Source organism: Pelmatolapia mariae, linkage group LG17 (genome assembly GCF_036321145.2).
Source record: "Pelmatolapia mariae isolate MD_Pm_ZW linkage group LG17, Pm_UMD_F_2, whole genome shotgun sequence".
In the NCBI taxonomy this organism is placed as follows: Eukaryota; Metazoa; Chordata; class Actinopteri; order Cichliformes; family Cichlidae; genus Pelmatolapia; species Pelmatolapia mariae.
The window spans coordinates 26,357,617-26,377,044 of record NC_086242.1 but is presented as its reverse complement, the minus strand read 5'-3'; the positions used below and the strand labels follow the sequence as shown (position 1 = coordinate 26,377,044).

The window sequence follows — 19,428 nt, the reverse complement described above, 5'->3', positions numbered from 1 at the left end:
ATAACTGGAGAGGTGAAATATATTAATGCAGTTGCTGGTTTTCTGGTCATCAGTGTTAATAATGAAACTGCTCCTCCTATTTCTCCAGGGTTGCATTACAGTAAATTTTGTTCAGGTCGCATCAAATATAGTAGCTGCATTATTCAATGAACAACTCATAAAGACAAACATAATAAAACAGCAGATGGGTCATTATCTCATCACATTATTGAACACTTGAAGGTTGTGAATGAGCGTTAGGTTAATACTTGCTGGTGTCTGTTTAGGTTCTCGGGATAATAGTTTGCCATTTCTGGACTGTGCTGTGCACATTGGGGACAATGGAAAAGTCAGCATTTAAGTTTACCCCAAGCCCACACACACAGACCAGTATCTACTCTTTGACTCCCACCACCCTCTGGAGCACAAACATGGAGTAATCAGTACCCTACAACACTGGGCAGAAAGCATTCCCACTAAGCCAGAAGGGAAATAAAAAGAACACATATATGTAAAGAAAGCTCTCAAAACACGTGGTTATCCCAAATGGGCTTTCATCAAATCAGCAAAGATGGGTAGGAAAGAAGGTAAGGCACAAATTAAGGAGAAACAGAATGAAAAATGGAAAAGGTCACTCTTTCGAGGATGCCAATGTTCACATTTTGGACAGAGAGATGATTTGAAAGAGGAGTGAAATAAGCCATCTATGTCCACTGTGAACAGCTTGTTGAACAAAAGGGGTGGCTTACAACACCAGCTGTCTGCCACCTACAGTGCAGTTTTGAGATCCCTTCCCTTAACCCCGGCTCACTTCTTTTTTTTCAGACAACATATTTCTCCAACTTCAAACAGGTGTACACTGCTGGCTACGCTACCTCCCTCATCTCTCTTATATCAGCTATTTTTGTCTTCACTGTCTTCAGGTAATGCTGGAGGTCTCATTGAAAAATATTAGACTCTTTTAGACTATATGACTCACACTGAAATAAAATAGTATATGAACATTTATCCAAACAGATTAATTGAAGGTTCTTTTTTCTTCTACTCTTTAGGAAATTTCACTGCACCAGGAACTACATCCACATGAACTTGTTCTTCTCATTCATCCTGAGAGCGAGTGCTGTCTTTATCAAAGACGCTGTCCTTTTTTCTGATGAAAACATGGACCACTGCTTTATGTCTACGGTGAGTATGTCATCTTCCATGCCCATCAAAGGCACTATATTTACTTAAGAAAACCGGCAGTAGGATTAAGGATAGTATGGTTATCTAAAAATAAACTAAAATTCAGCGTGAAAAAACTATTTTTAATGTTTTTAAAAAACATTAAAAAGTAGGCTACAGAAAAAAAAACCTCACTGAAATTATATTATGTGGTTGCAAAATGAGCTAAAGTGGGAGATTCACTTAGTTTTTACGGTGTGGAGGCATTGATGCATATTGTTAATGATATAGATATTCCATTCTCATTAAACAGATAGCTCATAGACTCCAGTTCCCCCACGACAGAGATAGATGGGGGTCTATGTGGATGTGTCTATGTGTCAGTGAGTCAGCTGTTTTCAAAAGGTGTCATTTGTATTAAAACATCAATACAGAACATTGTAAGACTGTCCATTTAAAATACTTATTTTAAACATTTTAAATAGTAAAACTAATACAGAAACTTAAAAACTAAGCAAAAAAAAAGTTTATATTTTTTTAATTATAAACTAGCTGAAACATAGCTAAACTAAAAGTAAAACCTGAAGATTGGGGTCATTACTCAAAACAAGTAATGCACTACAGTTTACACTTCACTTTTTAAAAGTATTTTGTTTCATCCAACCATTTTCTTTTGCTTATCTAGAGAAGGGTTACAAGGGTGCTCTCAAGCTATGACTCTGTCCTGTCATAGCTTGAGAGGGAGGTACAACCTAGGCAGGTATGCAGACATCCATTCTGGGTTACATTCACCAGTAGAAAACTGCAGAAAACTGCAGTCCCCAGAGAGAATCCACAGAGGCACAAGGAGAAATATGCAGTCTCCACATAAAAGCGCACCACCTTGCTGGCCTTCACAGGGAAGGTTACTCCTTGTGGAAAATAATTAATTGCACGACTTATTATATTTTTTATTTTGTTACTTGGCAACAGTGCCTGTGTAAAATGCAAGCTAACAATAAAAATATGATATGTACACATATCCTCTACCATCCACTATTTCGGGACTGACCTCACTGACTGCTCTTTATGGTCCCCCTCTGATCCAATCTTGCAATAAGGAAGAACTAATGAGCATAATATCACTCCTCAGTTTTTAGAGTGCTTGGTCCCTTTTGTACTTCTGCAGCATGAATTAAACTCAATAAAAAATATAGCTTGGATCATTTTTTTCTATCCACCCCAGATGCAGATAATTAAATGATACTTAATTGTCAGTGTGGTACTTCAATTCAATTCAGTTCAATTTTATTTATATAGCACCAAATTACAACAACAGTCACCTCAAGGCGCTTTATATTATAAGGTATACCCTACAACAATACATAGAGAGAAACCCAACAATCATATGACACCCTATGAGCAAGAGGGGCAGCCATCTGCTGCGGCCAGTTGGCGTCAGAGAAGGAAGACAGAATAACAGACATGCTGTGGAAGAGAGCCAGAGATTAATAGTAAGTATGATTCAATGCAGAGAGGTCTATTAACACATAGTGAGTGAGAAAGGTGACTGAAGAAGAAATACTCAATGCATCACAGGAGTCCCCCAGCAGCCTAGAACTATTGCAGCATAACTAAGGGAGGATTCAGGGTCACCTGATCCAGCCCTAACTATGTGCTTAATCAAAAAGGAAAGTTTTAAGCCTGATCTTAAAAGTAGAGACAGTGCCTGTCTCCCGAATCCAAACTGGAAGCTGGTTCCACAGAAGAGGGGCCTGAAAACTGAAGGCTCTCCCTCCCATTCTACCTTTAAATACTCTAGGAACAACAAGTAGGCCTGCAGTGCGAGAGTGAAGTGCTCTAATGGGGTGATATGGTACTACAAGGTCATTAAGATAAGATGGGGCCTGATTATTTAAGACCTTCTATGTGAGGATCAGGGTTTTAAATTAAATTCTGGATTTAACAGGGAGCCAATGAAGGGAAGCCAATACAGGAGAAATATGCTCTCTCTTTCTAGTCGCTGTCAGTACTCTTGCTGAAGCATTTTGGATTAACAGCTTAATTGGTTCCAGACATTCACATCCACTTTCACCCATTCACAAGCACAGATTCATACAGTGTTTTTTCTGTATGCCTTTTAGCACTTTGTATCATTCAAAAACTCATTCTCCCATGCATGCACTAAGGGTAATTTGGGGTTCAGTTTTACCCAAGACACATCGGCATACAGACTGGCGCAGCCAGGGACTAGCCTTGAGGAAAAAACTAGCCTTGAGAAAAAAAAACCTATTTTCATGAAATTCAAAAATTCTGGGTTTCTTGGACAAGTGCTCCAATTTCTACTTAAGAATATAGTTGGGGGGGAAAGGCAGTGATCCTTTCAAAATAGGCCTTTATTTTGGCAGCACCACAATTACAATGACTTCCAAAATGTGCAAAACAAGAAGTATCCATGTTTTAAAGCTATAATCAGAACTTGTCAAGTAATCTTGGAAAAAGTAACTAAACTTGGTCAATTATTTCTTCAGACTTTACATGTCAAACCTTCTCAGAAGAAACAAGACATGTTGGCAATTTAACAACGTATTAAACAAACAGGGGTCTCAGTAGCATGTGGAAGAACAATACACAGAATCAGCCTGGCACCACATCTTCATGCTGGTCACAATCTGGACACACTAAAGCAGTGGGATGGTATCGCATTCTTCAATCAGCACTTGTCACAGGTCAGCCAAATAAACAGGCTTTCCAATGGTATGAGATTTATACCCGTTGCAACAATAAAGAAATAATAAACCAAATGCAAATTTCCTTACTTTGCATGCTGCTAATAATCCAATTTAATAGTTTTTTAATTTAATCTAACTGCACAGGTTAGATTGTTGTTTCTATCCAGCCATATTCTTTTTACAATTACTAGGTAAATCTGTTGCAGGAAAAAAGGGAGATAAAATATCCATGTTTCAACTGAAAGGTTTCTTTAAACTGTAGCAATGAGTTTGGTTAGCTGTGTTTGGTTTTCTTGATATCGACTCTGATGAGGTTAATAACTTAGAGAGCAGCAAGGAGCAAAACTGAAATGCTGGGAATGGCTGAGCAAAGAGCCGGTGAGAGCATAAATGAGGAGTGTTTCCCTTTGTGCTTTTCTCCTGATGAGGCTGTCTGGAGTGCTGGTAAGTGTGCCTCTTGTGTTGGTATGAGGGACCAGCACCAGAACATCAGCAAGACTCGTAGAAAGGCTTTGAGGCACAATGAGTAGGTAATATGAAAAAAAAAAAAAATAATAAAAAGCTTACTCATGACATCAACAAAAACACGTTTTAAAGAAAAATACAGTGGGCAAGGCTAGATATGGATAAGAAGATGGTTCTAGAACAGGATTCACAGTGAAATCTATCAATCAGTAATACATTATGTATTAATTATTACATTATTAATTAATTAACAAACTGTCCAGATGTATCAAATATCATGTACAAAAGGTTAGCAGCTAACTAGTGAAGAAAATAAAAGAAAATTACAGAAACAGGCAATGGAGAGCAAAACTAGAGCTAAAACACCTTGAATAGTTGGCATTTCTTCTGGTGGGAACAATCTAACTGAGGGTTACTCTTCAAAAATGTACAGGGAATTAGGCAACAGATTGCTAACAAGTCTAATTTAATATGCTTTATGCATATAACATGCTTTTTACCACCATCATCTGAATAGACTGAAGCTGTCATAGTGTGAAGTAGGAAGTGGACTCACCCAAGTATCCCAGAATGCATTTCGTCCAACACCTGAAAGGTGACAATGGCAGAGTAGCGAAAACTACAAGTAATGTTTGAAATATTACTGTTTCTGTTGCACAAATTAAACTTAAGATGTTTATAGGCAAGAATGTAGATGTGTAAACTTCAAATATCTGTTCGATTTATCAAGACATGGCGTAAAAGTGCTCCAGTGTTTTCAGATAAGTCCCTTCCTGCTGGTCTAACAGCTAACTTGCCCCACCAGCTGTCAGGCTCACTGTACCCAACGAGAACGCCTTATTTCAGGCACATCGTTTTAAGAACCCTCTATGGCTTTCACCACTCAGTGGAAGTGAAAAGAAAGAAATAATTCACAAAGCTTCATAACTGGATTATTTAACAAATTTTAAGGATTACATAAGCACATAGCCTTTATGGAATTCCATATCGGTGTGATTTCTGCAACACTCAAAAGCCAACAACTCTGTGATGCATTGAGTGTTTCATCCCAGATGCCATGCTCCCCAAACACCATTTTGGCTGCCAGCTGTTTCAGAGTTCTGACATTTAGCGTACAGCAACAGAAAAAGACAAGAATATCAAAATTATTCTGAGATATAGACAGTGTACCAGTTTTGCTGGAGTTAAGGGAATCTAATTCCAATAATGTTTAGTTAAACAGTAACAGGCTTGAATATTATTTACACGCAAAATAAATATCCCAAAGTCCTCATCTTAAGACTCAAGTATAAAATTAATTTAATTTAATAAGTCCCTTAAGACAAAGGCAATTTATTGGTAATATAATTTATAAACTGCAATTAGCCATTAAAAGCCAGTTTCCATTTTGGAATCGCAAAAGAGCATTTACAAGAGAGTGACACGATGAATGAATTAAAATCTGTGGGAGAATTCGTCAACACCAAAAATGATGGTAGAAGTAGAACTTCGAGGTCAAAGTCAGCATGCTTTTTAAGTCTGTTCTTTTAGATTTGACAAAAGATTTTATGCATGCAGTGTGTTTTAGTGACCATTCAAATTCAAATTTAATCAGATATGCCAGCTTAAAGTGAGCAACATGACAATACATAATGTAGATGCTGCAGGTGGATTCAGATTCAGGTGAATAGTCTTTTGTGATTAGTTAATGAAACTCAAATCCCAGCTACAGATGGGGGTCCCCGCTATGATGTCACTCACTTGTTTCTAAAGTCCTGTTGTTTATATGTGAATGATAGTAGATGATTTATCCTCCTTTTTGATTCAAGTGGTAGCTCTGGAATGCAGCTCCATTGCTATCTCCTCTTCCTTGTAAACAACCTGCAGATTTATACAGTACTCTGGCATTGCTCCCCCTCCTCACTCAGGAGGTGTAATCCCTGTTGCTCATTCATCTGCTTGTTAATAAGGAAGTTAAACCGGTCTACTACTTGAGTCCTCTCACTCTTTTAATGGTACATGCTATATTTAGTAGGACTCAAAATTAGTGACTGACACCATAAAGCCACCAGGAAAGTGTTTACTGAGGAAGCTAAAGGCCATTATCTTCTATACATCTCGATTTCTTTTTGCAACCGCCACCTACTGATTATTAAAGAGGTGCAGGTTTAAGGTGAAATGTGACCATCTTGTTTGATTACCATTATAATAAACTATATTTGAACCATTCCAGAAATATTAAAAGACATAGTGTTAGTAAGAGGAGGATGAGACTGATCATTAATTATAATGAGTGTAAATAAATACAATACAAAACCCATGGCTTCAAGCATGTGTGAAGGGAAATGGATGTTTCCCTGTAACACTAAAGTCTTATGTTTTTTATAATTCTGAACATCACTGTGGCTCATAAACTGATGTTTTTTATTGTTGCTGTCCCTGAAGATAAATGAGCCCTTCAGATGAATCTGATGTTCAGGAATCTTTTTGTTTTTTTGTCCCACAGAGATCCTGTAAATCAGCCGTGGCCTTCTTCCAGTTCAGTATCCTGGCTAACTACTTCTGGCTCCTGGTGGAGGGCATGTACCTGCAGACACTGCTCACTCTCACATTTGTCTTCCAGAAGAAATACTTCTGGTGGTACATACTTATTGGCTGGGGTGGGTACCTCACTTGTCATCATCCCCGTCTATCATATGTCCCTGTTTCCTTTCATGTGATTTCCTGTTTTTCGTCTTGCTCCACTTTAGTTCTTTTCCTAATGATCAGGTCACTCTGTTTGTGCCTCCCAGGTCTCCCGACGGTAATCATAACAGCTTGGATTCTAACTCGAAACTTCTACGACAACAGGGGGTGAGCAATGGCTGCAGGAAATCAAGACAATATCAAATTAGAGAAAATTTAAATAACAAAAATGATAATAACACATACTCGCTCAAATAACTTTAGACTAAACATAAAATTTTAACAAAAATAACATATTTTGTGATCTAGTCTTTGTGGCAAAAAAGGCTTTTTGAGAATATATTCATTTGTACAGTAATTCACACCCACAGTGCTGTACAAAACTCTCGAGGATGACTCATTTCTTTATTTTTTGCAATGAAAACAGGAAATAGTTGGAGCAAGTTATTGAAACATGTTTGAATACAAGTGAAAACACAATATACAAGGAAAAACTAACAAGTTTGTACAATTCTAATGAACTTGAAAGTGAATATTTGCTATGACTTTATTCTTCAGCATTGAAACCTCTTTGGCAAGCGTTCTTGTAATTTTTTTTGACTTCAGGAATAGTCTTCCGGGCTTCTTTGAGAACACTCCAAAGTTCTTCTTCGGAAATTGACTGCTTTTTGATCCATTCTCTTTCACCTATAATAGAGCGTCCACCATGTTTTACAAATGACTGTAGATACTCCCCTGACCTCCTCTTTATGGAAATATGATGATTCATCACTACACTAATATTGCCAGTTTCAGTGCAGTCCTTGTGTCATTGTGCATACCTCAGTCTTTTCTCCTGGTTCTGTTCATTAAGAATGGCTGCCAACATTCAACTGAGACCATTTCTGGTGAATCTTCAGTTAACAGCAGATGGCTCAACTGAAGGGGCTGATGCTTTTCTCACATCCTGTGTCAGGCTAGTAACAAATTATCTAAAGATAAGGTTTAATTCAATTCAGTTTTATTTATATAGCACCAAGTCACAACACCAGTTGACTAAATGTGCTTTATATTGCAAGGTAAAAACCCTACAACAATACAGAGAAAACCCAACGATCAGATGACACAAGCAAACACTTTGTGACAGTAGGAAGGAAAAACTCCCTCCTAACATTATTAAATCTCTGCTAAAACCAGGCTCAGGGAGGGAGAGCCATCTGCAGCAATAGGTTGGGTTGAGGAGGTTAAAACAGGACAAAAGACACACTGCGAATAGTCTAAAAAAGTAAATAGGGTGTCCGTCTCTCCATTTGTAATATAACATTGATTTTTTGCAAAGTTGTCTGTTATATGTAAACACAACACTAGTTCCTCCCATAAATTATGTGTATTTTTATACCTGTATGATTCATGTCAGTAGGAAGTGGCTTAACAAACAAAAAAAAAATCTTTTGAAGATGGTCAGTACTGCAGTCAATACCACCTTCAAAAATGACATTATTATAAGAAAATCTGGTTCCTTGGAAGCAAACTATGAAGAAATGTGGAGTGACTCAAGATATTTGCACAGTACTAAAAATGTATTAGCTTATTACTATTGGTTTTAAGCTTAATATATATTGTTGATTGTTTAAAGAGTTCAAAGATACTATAAACAGCCTTGTAAGCCAGTGGTAATGTGGTAAGTTGTATGTTTTGGGATGAGGTGTACAGTATAATGGGTTTGGAACTGAATTTGACTCTCCCCCCTCCCCCCCAATTTCTGCCTGTTGTGTGTCTCAGGTGCTGGGATGACACAGATGTGGCCTTCATCTGGTGGATCATAAAAGCTCCAATAACGGCATCACTACTGGTGAGTACAGTAAAAGTGGGAGCCATTGCTAGATTATCAGAGTCCTCAATCTTGGCACAGTCCTGCATTTTGACTCTGTGGCTGCTATTGCAGACACTTATCTTGTGTCTAGGAGCGACAATAACAAGTCAGGGAGAGTTGAGTCATATTCTACCTGGTCAATGCACAGAAGGTCAACAGAAATGACTAAATCAGAATCTCTCTGGTTTTCCTGCTATTGTGTTATGTTTGTTTCATTAAGACTATTATTACAGCTCCCATATCCCTCCTGACTCTAGAATTTATTATATGTTCATATTATAACTTTTTCTCTCTGCAGTGTTATAAAGCAGCGGTCCCCAACCCCTGGGCCTCGGACCGGTACCGGTCCGTGAGTCGTTTGGTACCGGGCCGCGAGAGTTGAGGCTCAGGTGTGAAATGTATGGTTTTCAGGGTTTTTATCGGTTTTCAGCATTATTTTGTTATCGTTTTTATCATTAACTCGGTTTTCCTGGGTCTTTTCACGTGTGTTATGAATAAATCTTCTTTTTATCGGTACCGGCACTAGTTTTATTTTGTTGTATTTATCCGCGACACCTTATTGCCGGTCCGTGAAAATATTGCCGGGCATAAACCGGTCCGTGGCGCAAAAAAGGTTGGGGACCGCTGTTATAAAGTGCCTTTACACTGTGGTACTTGTTTCAGTTTATTGCATCATATGTTGGTGTGTGTATATGTGTGTTTACAGTAGGGGTACAAATTCTCAATTCTTATTCATATAATTTGCCCTTGACTTGCCACTGAGTGTGACTGAAGGAAATCACGTCTAGATTCCAAACCTCTCCTTGCACATGCGCAATCACTAAAATCTTACTTGATTATATTTCGACTTCTTTAAGGGCATCTGCTTGTGCAGTGGCTTTTTTGGTCTCTCTTTTACTGTTTCCAGCATTGCTATTTTTAGATCGCTCCATGAAAGTCAAATTCAAACCACTCCTACATGCATTTTCCAATTTTACCAATGACCTTAAACTTAGTAAGTGTCAACTTCCTCACAAAAACGGATTTTGGCCATCATAATTGGTGATAAAGGGTAAATCTTGATCCAGAAGCCAAACAACAGTTTTCAATGAAAGACTCTACAGCAGGGGTCCCCAATTCCAGTCCACAAGGGCCGGTGTCCCTGCAGGTTTTAGGTGTGTTCTTGATCCATCACAGCTGATTTAAATGGCTAAATAACCTCCTCAACATGTCTTGAAGTTCTCCAGAGGCCTGGTAATGAACTAATCATGTGATTCAGGTGTGTTGGCCCAGGGTGAGATCTAAAACCTGCAGGGACACCTGTCCTCGTGGACTGGGATTGGGGACCCCTGCTCTACAGTGTCCAAAGGTAGTGCATCTGGGATATTCAGCAGAAATGTTCCATTATTTGGTTGCTCTTGTGTGGATGGGAAACAGCTGGGGCTGAGACTGGTGAGTGGCAGCTTGCAGTGGAGCTGGCTGTCTGGAGCAGCAGTTGAGGGTATGTAAGGGAGGAGACTGAATTGAACTCTGGTGAATAAGGCCGGGTGAGATTAATTGACTACAATTGTCTTTCCATCTGGGTCATGGAGATACACACACTTGAAACTGTTCGAGACTGCAGCATTTCAGGACAGCTGGAAATGATTCCTACTAGCTGACAAACCCACTGAGAGAGGCTTGTCCATAGATTTTTAAACTGGGGAGGAAATCCTAAAGATCCTCATATCTCCCCAGAGATCTTCTGGGTCCATGTTTAGTGCCAATGTTTTGTCATAAATTGCAATGTTTTGGACTAAAATGCAGACATATGAAGACAGGCAAACAAGCCTTTACTTTAGCTGAGAAGCAAAAAATTCACTGGGAGAATAAACAAAATCCAGAACTGGCAAGAAATATGCAGGAGGTTAACAGACACTGACAGAAAGGACCAAAGAGAAGACAGCACTATGTATACACAGAAGGACAATCAGGGAAAGTGGACACAGCTGGGAAAAACAGGTGCAGACAATCAAGACAACCAGACAGCAGGGAAAGTAACAGTAAATGCAAACCACTACAGACAAGTACAGCTACCAAAATAAAACAGGAAGAGAGAATGATAGCTAAATGAGGAAATCCTGACACATGAATGAACTAAATCTAGGGGCATTTATATGAGTGTAAAACAGAATAACTTGAACTAAACACTTAAGACAGAAAATACTAAGGAATAATACATCCATGCAGAGACGGGTGGATGAAGCGCTGTGAAACTTTGAGGCTTCTTCCTGACTGTACTGAAAAAACAGGCAAAGCTTCAAAGCCTCAAAGACAGATACTACTAGTATCTGTCTACATCTAGTGCTCATGTGCAATTATAACAGCCACGAATTTCCAAATGATTCACACAATTCAGTGATTCCAGTTCCAAAACAAAAGAGATAAATTAAATCCTAAGAATCAGAATACTTTATTAATCCCTAGGGAAATTGTGTGGGTTACAGTTGCTCCAAGACAGTAACAGTAACAGACTAAACTATTTAAACAATACAATATGTTACAGATTTTGCAAATTTAAGAAATAGCACCAATTTATAAAAATCACTCAATTATAAATATCGAGGATTAACAGGGGTGGTTATAAATAGATATCAAGAATATTGACAAGAATATTACAGAGTAGAAAAGAGCATATGCAAAAAGGGTCTAACTATTGCTGTGTTTACAGTGTATTCGGTGGAGGAGTTGTACAGGGAGACGGCCACGGCCAGGAATGATTTCCTGTGTCGTTCAGCAGCGTCTTCCTTCTAAGAATTATTGACCACACATGAAAGTGCTACAACATTTTAAAATGTCAAGTTGCTAATAAAATGTTTAACACTGGAACCACGATGGAGTCTTTTTGACCCCATAGGAATTAATGCAACACCACTTTTCCAGCATGCTGGGTTGCCTAGCAAAACTTACTGTTCAGAGACATTTTGACATAAAGACTCACAAGAATTTTTTTTAAAAAATATATATAAGAGGTTGTAATTAGATAAAAGATTAATAATTAGGCTACTGCAGGCCTGAATGGGTAGTGCAAAAACGTGATTTCCTGCATTTAACTGTTGTAAATTACTTATTTATTACTTATCAAACCTGTCAAACATCCTCTCATGAATGATATCAAGTCATTCTGAGGTGAAAGAGCATTCCTCTCACAGGGTAGAAGCTGCAATCAGTTTAGGCAAAGTCAGTTTTTTAATATTCTTTGTTTATCCAGGTATAAATGCTTAATGGAATTAAAAATGTTTTTTCAAAAGAAATCTGTCCTCAAAGGCAGCAGAAATTACAATAATTATGCCACTGTGAAGTGGCTTAAAGGGACTAGATTGATTATAATGTAGCTCGCACAATAGGTACAAGGCAGAGTTATGAAGATGCTGGTAAAACAGGTATTTTTTTACAGGCTAACTCCTTGATAACTTCTGCTGGCTACAGGCATAATAAACATATCAAAGTTTTTAGACATAACAAAGTAAGTGTGAGTTGTTCAAACCAATAATCAATCAATAATTGATCTTTTTTAAAATTAAAAAAGAAATTAGATGGAAATAGTCAGGATGACCCCACCTGGCAAATCTAGTGTTTAATGTGTTGTCCTGTTATCAGGCTACTTAAAACATAATTTAGATTGTTATGACAGGTTTGTACTGTGAAGTAAGATGATAAGTATTTCAACATCAGTGTTTTGGAGGTATGATTGAAAGTTTTTGGCAACTTTTAATGCCACAAAAGATCTGTTGCAACACTACAAAGCAGGGAAGGTACACCGAACATTTTGCATTTCCCTAAAACAAATGGAACAGTGCTAAAGAGTTGAACCCATCACCTCACTTCCAGTGTTTCACTGTGACGTATGAAGCCTCAAGCATTATCTGTCATATGGTCACAGAGGTTTGATTCAAGCCTCAACACAGTGTTTTGGACCAGTCTGCTTCAACAGAGTGAAACAAGCTTCAGCCTAAGAGCCAAATGTTCCATCTCTAGTTAAATGTTAACAATATTCTGACAGATTACTAATTTGGTGCTTCCCACTTGTTTCATGTAGGTGAACTTCATGATCTTCATCAACGTAATCCGTATTCTGGTACAGAAGCTTCGGTCTCCTGGTGTTGGTGGCAATGATACCAGTCACTTCAAGTGAGACAGAATAAATGCTGCTGCGTGTGAATGCATAAACAACAAATATAAAGTCACAAGGGATAGTGAATCTGCATGTGTAGAATGTGTCTGTGTTTTGCATGTGTGTGTGCAGGAGGCTGGCGAAGTCCACGCTGCTGCTCATCCCACTGTTCGGGATGCATTACATGGTGTTTGCCTTCCTGCCAGAAAACACAGGGACAGAGGCACGCATCTTCATAGAGCTCGGTGTGGGTTCCTTCCAGGTAGAACCGAAAATACACATCAACATATAAAGGCAAAAAAGAATAAATATATGTCATGAAAGCATATGTAATACTTTTGAATACTATTTCTCTACTCTCAAGGGTTTTGTGGTGGCACTGCTCTACTGTTTCTTGAATGGTGAGGTAAGTAAAGTAAATACTAAACAACATTAGGAGATGTAATGCCTCGACTATTTCATAGTCATAGTCATATATAGTCTGACTGTAGATTTTTCTTTCATTTAAAAGGTTCATAAAACTGCACAGATGATGCAAATCAAAGATAAAATAAAGAAAACAGTGCTGCAGTACGGCAACCTTAATTAAATGTGGAAAGTTTCATTAAAGATTCAGTATGCTGAAGTAGGGTTGGTGGAATCAATATCAAGTCAATCCTGAAGGAATCTAGCTTTTAGTGGAATTACCAGCACAATCTCTCTATGTGCTCAATTTTTTGCTTCTTTTTGCCCTTCCCCCCGACAGCCTGTCGCAGTCAATAACTACCACCCCCCAAACCTAGTTCTGCCAGAGTTCAATAAACAAAGATCACTTGGAAGAACTGAACATGATATATTGAGATAAAGAGATGAATGTATTTGGCCAACAGACTCCGATGGCCCATCATGGCAGTGACAGGATTTAGGACAGGACCCCTAGGAATCTAGACGCTGGTGGTGGTGAAAATGAAGGTTGATCCTTTAAACTATGCAACGTGGAGGCTGATTGGTCCAAAGAAGGCAGGCAAGAAGATGATTGGAGTAGAGTAATGATAACAGTACTGAGTTTGACAGTGTGGGAAAGCAGTAGGGATGTAAAGAACAGAAAAGCAGCCTTACATCAGGGAAAGCAGGAGGAAGACTGATTACAGATGTTCCTTATTGAATGCACAAGCTTAATTTCTTCCTTTCCAAGTGCCACTCTGCTGTATTACATAAAATGTCACTATATTACAATTACTGTAACTGTTGTGTTGTAGAAATAAAACTGAAGGGAATTGAATAAACTAATAAGATGTCAGGAACCTCACAATCTATAGGCACCTGAACAATGAGGACTATTTAGAGATGCCATTTAATCATCGTCCTTAGAAAAGCACTAATCAGATTAAAGCACCTGAGTAGCAACAAGAAAGACTTGTAGTGTTTTGAAATAATTACTTTTTGTTTTGCTATCTTTTACTAGATGAGGCATGTTTAACAAAAATGTGCATACTGGAAAGGCTAAAATTGGCTATTTTAGTTCTCTTTTAGATGGTAGAGAAAAAAACACTTGGAAAGCTTCATGCAGGTACATTGTGTATTTCCTACTTCTAAAAACAGTTATCTGGAATGTATGTTTTCCATCTTGATTTCAGGTGCAGGCTGAGCTCAAGAAGAGGTTTTGGAAGTGGCAGACTCAGAGTTACCTGAGCTACAGTAAACGACGGCGCACCCTGTTCACTGAAAGCAGCACAATCACTCAGATATCTGTCCTGGACAAATCTAGCCCAAAAGATAAGCCAGGCTCTGAGACACACGCCCTCACCAATACCGTCACACACAGCAACGTCTCGGCTGTGTGAAAAACAGCCGACAGCACCAGTAGTTGTGTCCTTTTCTATACCTGCCTGGTTAGCAGAGACTAAACCACAGAGCCTGATTGTTGAACGTTTAAGGTACCTCCTAATTTGTATGCTACATTTTTTTTTAGAAGTGTGGGACTTGTAGGCTTACCGTACACGAAGTCTAATTTGAGTTCAGCTCATTATTTCATAACATCCTATACATCTTTTCACATTAAACTTTTCTCCATGATGACACTAGATATCATGTTGGCAGAACAAGAGGTCATTTGTTTTTTGTTTTTTTCAGATTTTCTTTTTATGCTCCGGGGCCCCTCCTCCACATCTTACTCACAACCACCACATTTTTTTCTTGCCTTGTTTATCACAAAACCATGTCTTGAACTGCTCAGTTTTGTGGGTGAATGTTTTAGTATTTAGCTTTCATTCTCATTATTTTCTTCCAACCTGCTCTTAAAAGGAAATGGGCAAAAACAAAATGCATATGTATTCATTGTTGTCTCAAGCAGGCACAAGACAGACAGTTTTAAATGTATAATTACAGGTGAATCAATTTTAAACCTTTCTAAAATTCTGAAAATTGTATCACTCCTTTTTGCTTAGTTGTTAGTGGTTGTCCAGTATTGATAAATCTATTTATTGATTAGAAAACATGAATTAAACTGAACCTGTTATGCTCATTTCTAGCTCCATAATTTTATATTTGGAGAATACTAGAATAGCTTTGCATGACAGTTCAAAATAATCCTTATTGTCTTATACTGGGCTGTAGTGCTGTCCATCCACTGTTTGAAACAAGCTCCTTCCTCCTTTTATCTGATTGGCTCTCCCCTAACAGCAGATGATCATATTTGGGAGATCTCCTCTCACTTATGTTGTAGATTACTTCTGCAGCCAGTGACCTCGTTATTAAAAGATTTGTTATTATGACCATTCAACACTGTAACAGTTTAGTATATGAAAAAAAGGAAAAGCAGAATATGTCTAAAATAAAACAGATATACAGAGCATACGTAGTTTTTAAAACAGGTTAGTGAGAGACAGAAAAGAAGATGAAAACAGGGTAAGGATGAAACGACCATGTACTTTTTACTAAATATTCTTCTGTTTGCTAATTCTAAGGTGAGCACAGCTCATAAATGAGTTTTCTTTCTCAGTCTCCAGACTTTACCAAAGCCCTGTAGATACAATAGTTAGTTTTTAAATCACTGCTGAAGTAAACAATAACACATGTTAATTAGACTAGATAGTTATAAACTATATATAAATGCTGGACATAGCTTTGGGGTATAAAAGTGATGCCAGTGCAAAAGTGCCTTACATTTGGTTTTTTTCATGGCCAGTAGGGGGCAACTCCTCTGGTTGCAAAAAGCCTTGAGAGAATGACGCTTAATTCAATTCAATTCAGTTTTATTTATCACCTAAGGTGGTTAATATATTTTAATGTAGACCTTACAGTAATAAATAAATTAGCTCCCTCTTGGGGCACTTTATGCACTGACTCAGTAGTTTCAGCTCACAATGACTAAAATATGAAGTTAATTTTGTTCAAGTTTGAGTTAGTCATTGTCAGCGTCAGAAAAAAGACTTATTCTGGAAGCGGCTTGTCAGTCACTGGTATCCTTGATTTCATTTCTGAGCCGCTCCTAAGTCGTCAGTGAAACATCAAGATGGCAACAGTAAAATTGCTCAACTCGAAGCTTAATAGGACTTCAGTAACCAGTGGGTGTTGTTGTGGTGGCTGTGTACATGTCTTATATACAGTCTGTGGTGATGACCGATAAAGTAAGAGACACAAAGGATTTCTATATTGAAGTACAGCCTGAAATTATTTTAAAAAGTGGTAATTTGTTTATTATGTTTAAATACAATAAGCCAGCATGCAACTATCGAACACTGCTGTTCCCTAATGTTCCCTAATGTTCCCATCACAATCGTACAAGGATACATAAATTCAAATTTTATTAAGACTTAAAACACTGGCCACTTTCTCAGAAGACATTAGGCAGCTGTTCAGATTTTTCATTTTGATTTAAACTATCCAACAATAATCATCACATTGAAATTTAGATGTAACTTAGTAACCAGACTAGCAAGCTAGCACTGATAGTAGCTGATAACAGAGCTCTGGCTAATGTTAGAGTCTTTTTTCTTGGCAGTAAAAAACACTTGCTCCCTCAGCAGCTTCACGTTCCCAATTTAGGCATAGCCAGTTATATTTGCTGTTACACATGACATGCGGTGCTGCTTGTAAAAATGAAAACTCTGGAGAAATGTTCACAAAAGACACTACTCTAGTTGCAGACACTTTTGACACCTCTATAGACCTGAGGCTAGTTTTTCATGTACTAAATACAAACAAAGAGTTTCTTGCCCACAGATCAGAAAGAGGACCTAAACATGTGTTCCCTAAAAAATTCATGTAAGCAGGTTTTGTAGGGGTACAATTTCTCAGTCTCAAAATTATTCAAAAAAAAAAAAAAATTGAATACAAAATAGATCCTCAATCAGATGATTTTGTTTTTGGGGTTTTTTTTTTTTTTTTTGGTACCTTCAACTTAAATCATGTCTGTGATTAAACGGGATGTAAAAGACAAAGTCTAAAAGGTCCCACATACATGTTCACTGTGGCATGTAAGAGCTCTAGTGAACAGTGATTAATGGTATGTTGAACGTTGGGTATTGTATTGTAATCAAGTTTCAGAGAGACAGGCCGATACACATTACACATTGCACAGTGCACTTATGCACATCTGGAGCACTACACTGTAAAATCTATTTATTGTGAAATTATTGTTTTAATGTCTCTGTGTGAATGTAAATAGACTTCAGATAGAGTTTACATATATTTTATGATCTTGCAGTTCGACTTACAGATTTCTACAACCACCACATTAAATGGCCTTCTTACCATAGTAAATAAAAGATAGTTAAAATGTTTCAAATTTAAAATTCCCAAGTTGGTGTTTAATTCAGTTCAATTCAGTTTTGTTTATACAGCACCAAATCACAGCAGACGCCTCAAGGCGCTTTATATTGTAAGGTAGACCCTACAATAATACATACAGTTTACATTCAGCATTTTTTGTATCATACTGTACATACATGTAACTTACTTTTATTCTTATATACTGTAATATTACAAAATGTTGAAAATTAAAAAGAAGTGTTTGTGTACATGTTCCTATTTATTAGCATAGGTTCAGATAAGTCTAGTTACTAATTACTAAGCTAATGCTAATGCCAACACTGATCCAGAACCTCTTTCCTCTAATAAAGAATTTTGATTGATAGGCTGCTTTTACTATGATAACTGAGTACTGATGTGGTATCACTCTGTCTTTTGACACAATAGGAATTACGCATGTATGTAGAGTGCATACTGCATACACAGATATGTACATGTGTATACATTTCAAGTGTTGTCCATGAAAGACATATAACCTTAATCAGCTACTTACCAGGATAGTGCCTTTTCTCATGCGGTATAGCTCGATGTTTCCCAGCAGTTCAGCTGGACTGTAGGTTTGCATCCAAACTCTGTAACCCAGTAAGACTGTGATACTGTACCACATGCTTTTGGCTTTTGCTGAGCTATGTGATAAATGTGTTGCTCTGTTGAAAATTGTACAATTAGGAAGTTAATTTTTATTCTAATGAAAGAAAAAAAAAGCTGTGTATATTGTGTGGACCTTGCAGTTTAGATTGTATTCTTTTACACTGTAGGAATTAGACAATGTCGTCCCCCCCCCCCCATTTTACTTATAAGTGTGATGTGAATGTTTCTCTTGCAGGTTCCAGTTTACTACATGTGTGCAAGTTTCTGCTTTGGTCTTTGCTTCTTCAGGAAGGGGATATATAAGCATACGGCTGGCTTTTAATCAAGCATAGCATTAGTTCACAAAGTGAAGCTCTGCCGCAGGCCCAGCAGATCAGCTGGACTGAGTGTCAGCTCACATCAGCTGATGGCTCAGCTGATATTCGTTTACACGTCCAACTGATAATGAAGAGCAAATTATTTCAACTGTACTTCATTTCATTTGTTTGTTTGTTTTTTAAATAGCACCTATTAACCACAATAGTCATCTCAGGTGACTATTGTGGTAAATCTTATACTTACTTGCTGCTTAATGTCGTGTAACAAACAGAGTCATACTACCAAATATAAACATGTAGTAAATGTGCAGAAAGAAATATTATTGTTTTGATGATAGTGGACCTCCCTGAAATATTATTAAGTATAATTTTGGTGGTGTCTTTGGCCCTAAATACTAATCCTACAGGAAATGTTGGGTAATGTATAAAAAACCCCATAGAAGAGGGCTGGTGCCACCCTCTGACCCCTCTGGATGTTGCCCTGATTAAATCCTAGAGTGCTCAGTTGTTATATGAACAGCAGTCTTTTAAAAAATAATAATAAAAAATAACAAGATAGCATTAACAAACAACATTGAACCAACAAGTTAAAAACATTTATTGTTGATATTTACATGATGTACAAAAAAAACCCTTCTAATGTGCACACCCCCCAAAAAAGAGAGATCAAATAAAAAGGAGCTCATGAGCAGACAGGAGCAGACTCATAGCAGAGACCTTGAAGTTAATTTTACATTCAGCAATCTGAATCTATGCTGAGCC

At 37.7% G+C, this 19,428-nt stretch overlaps 1 protein-coding gene across 2 annotated transcripts in view; it reads left to right on the top strand.

The window, feature by feature from the left end:
• LOC134646637 (pituitary adenylate cyclase-activating polypeptide type I receptor-like) overlaps window positions 1–18,932 on the top strand; it is a 74,782-nt gene extending 55,850 nt beyond the window's left edge. The window contains exons 5-14 of one of the 2 annotated variants that reach the window (XR_010096776.1): window positions 805–902; window positions 1,032–1,164; window positions 6,805–6,958; window positions 7,091–7,151; window positions 8,745–8,814; window positions 12,893–12,984; window positions 13,100–13,229; window positions 13,332–13,373; window positions 14,584–14,883; window positions 18,585–18,932. Coding sequence is in view for 1 of the 2 variants with exons in the window: in XM_063500493.1 (XP_063356563.1) it covers window positions 805–902; window positions 1,032–1,164; window positions 6,805–6,958; window positions 7,091–7,151; window positions 8,745–8,814; window positions 12,893–12,984; window positions 13,100–13,229; window positions 13,332–13,373; window positions 14,584–14,790 (987 nt within the window). In the remaining variant the exon portion in view is untranslated. Of the gene's footprint in view, window positions 1–804; window positions 903–1,031; window positions 1,165–6,804; window positions 6,959–7,090; window positions 7,152–8,744; window positions 8,815–12,892; window positions 12,985–13,099; window positions 13,230–13,331; window positions 13,374–14,583; window positions 15,474–18,584 lie in introns of those variants that run through there. The other variant, XM_063500493.1, reaches the window with a different exon arrangement.
• The last annotated feature ends 496 nt before the right edge of the window (window positions 18,933–19,428 follow it).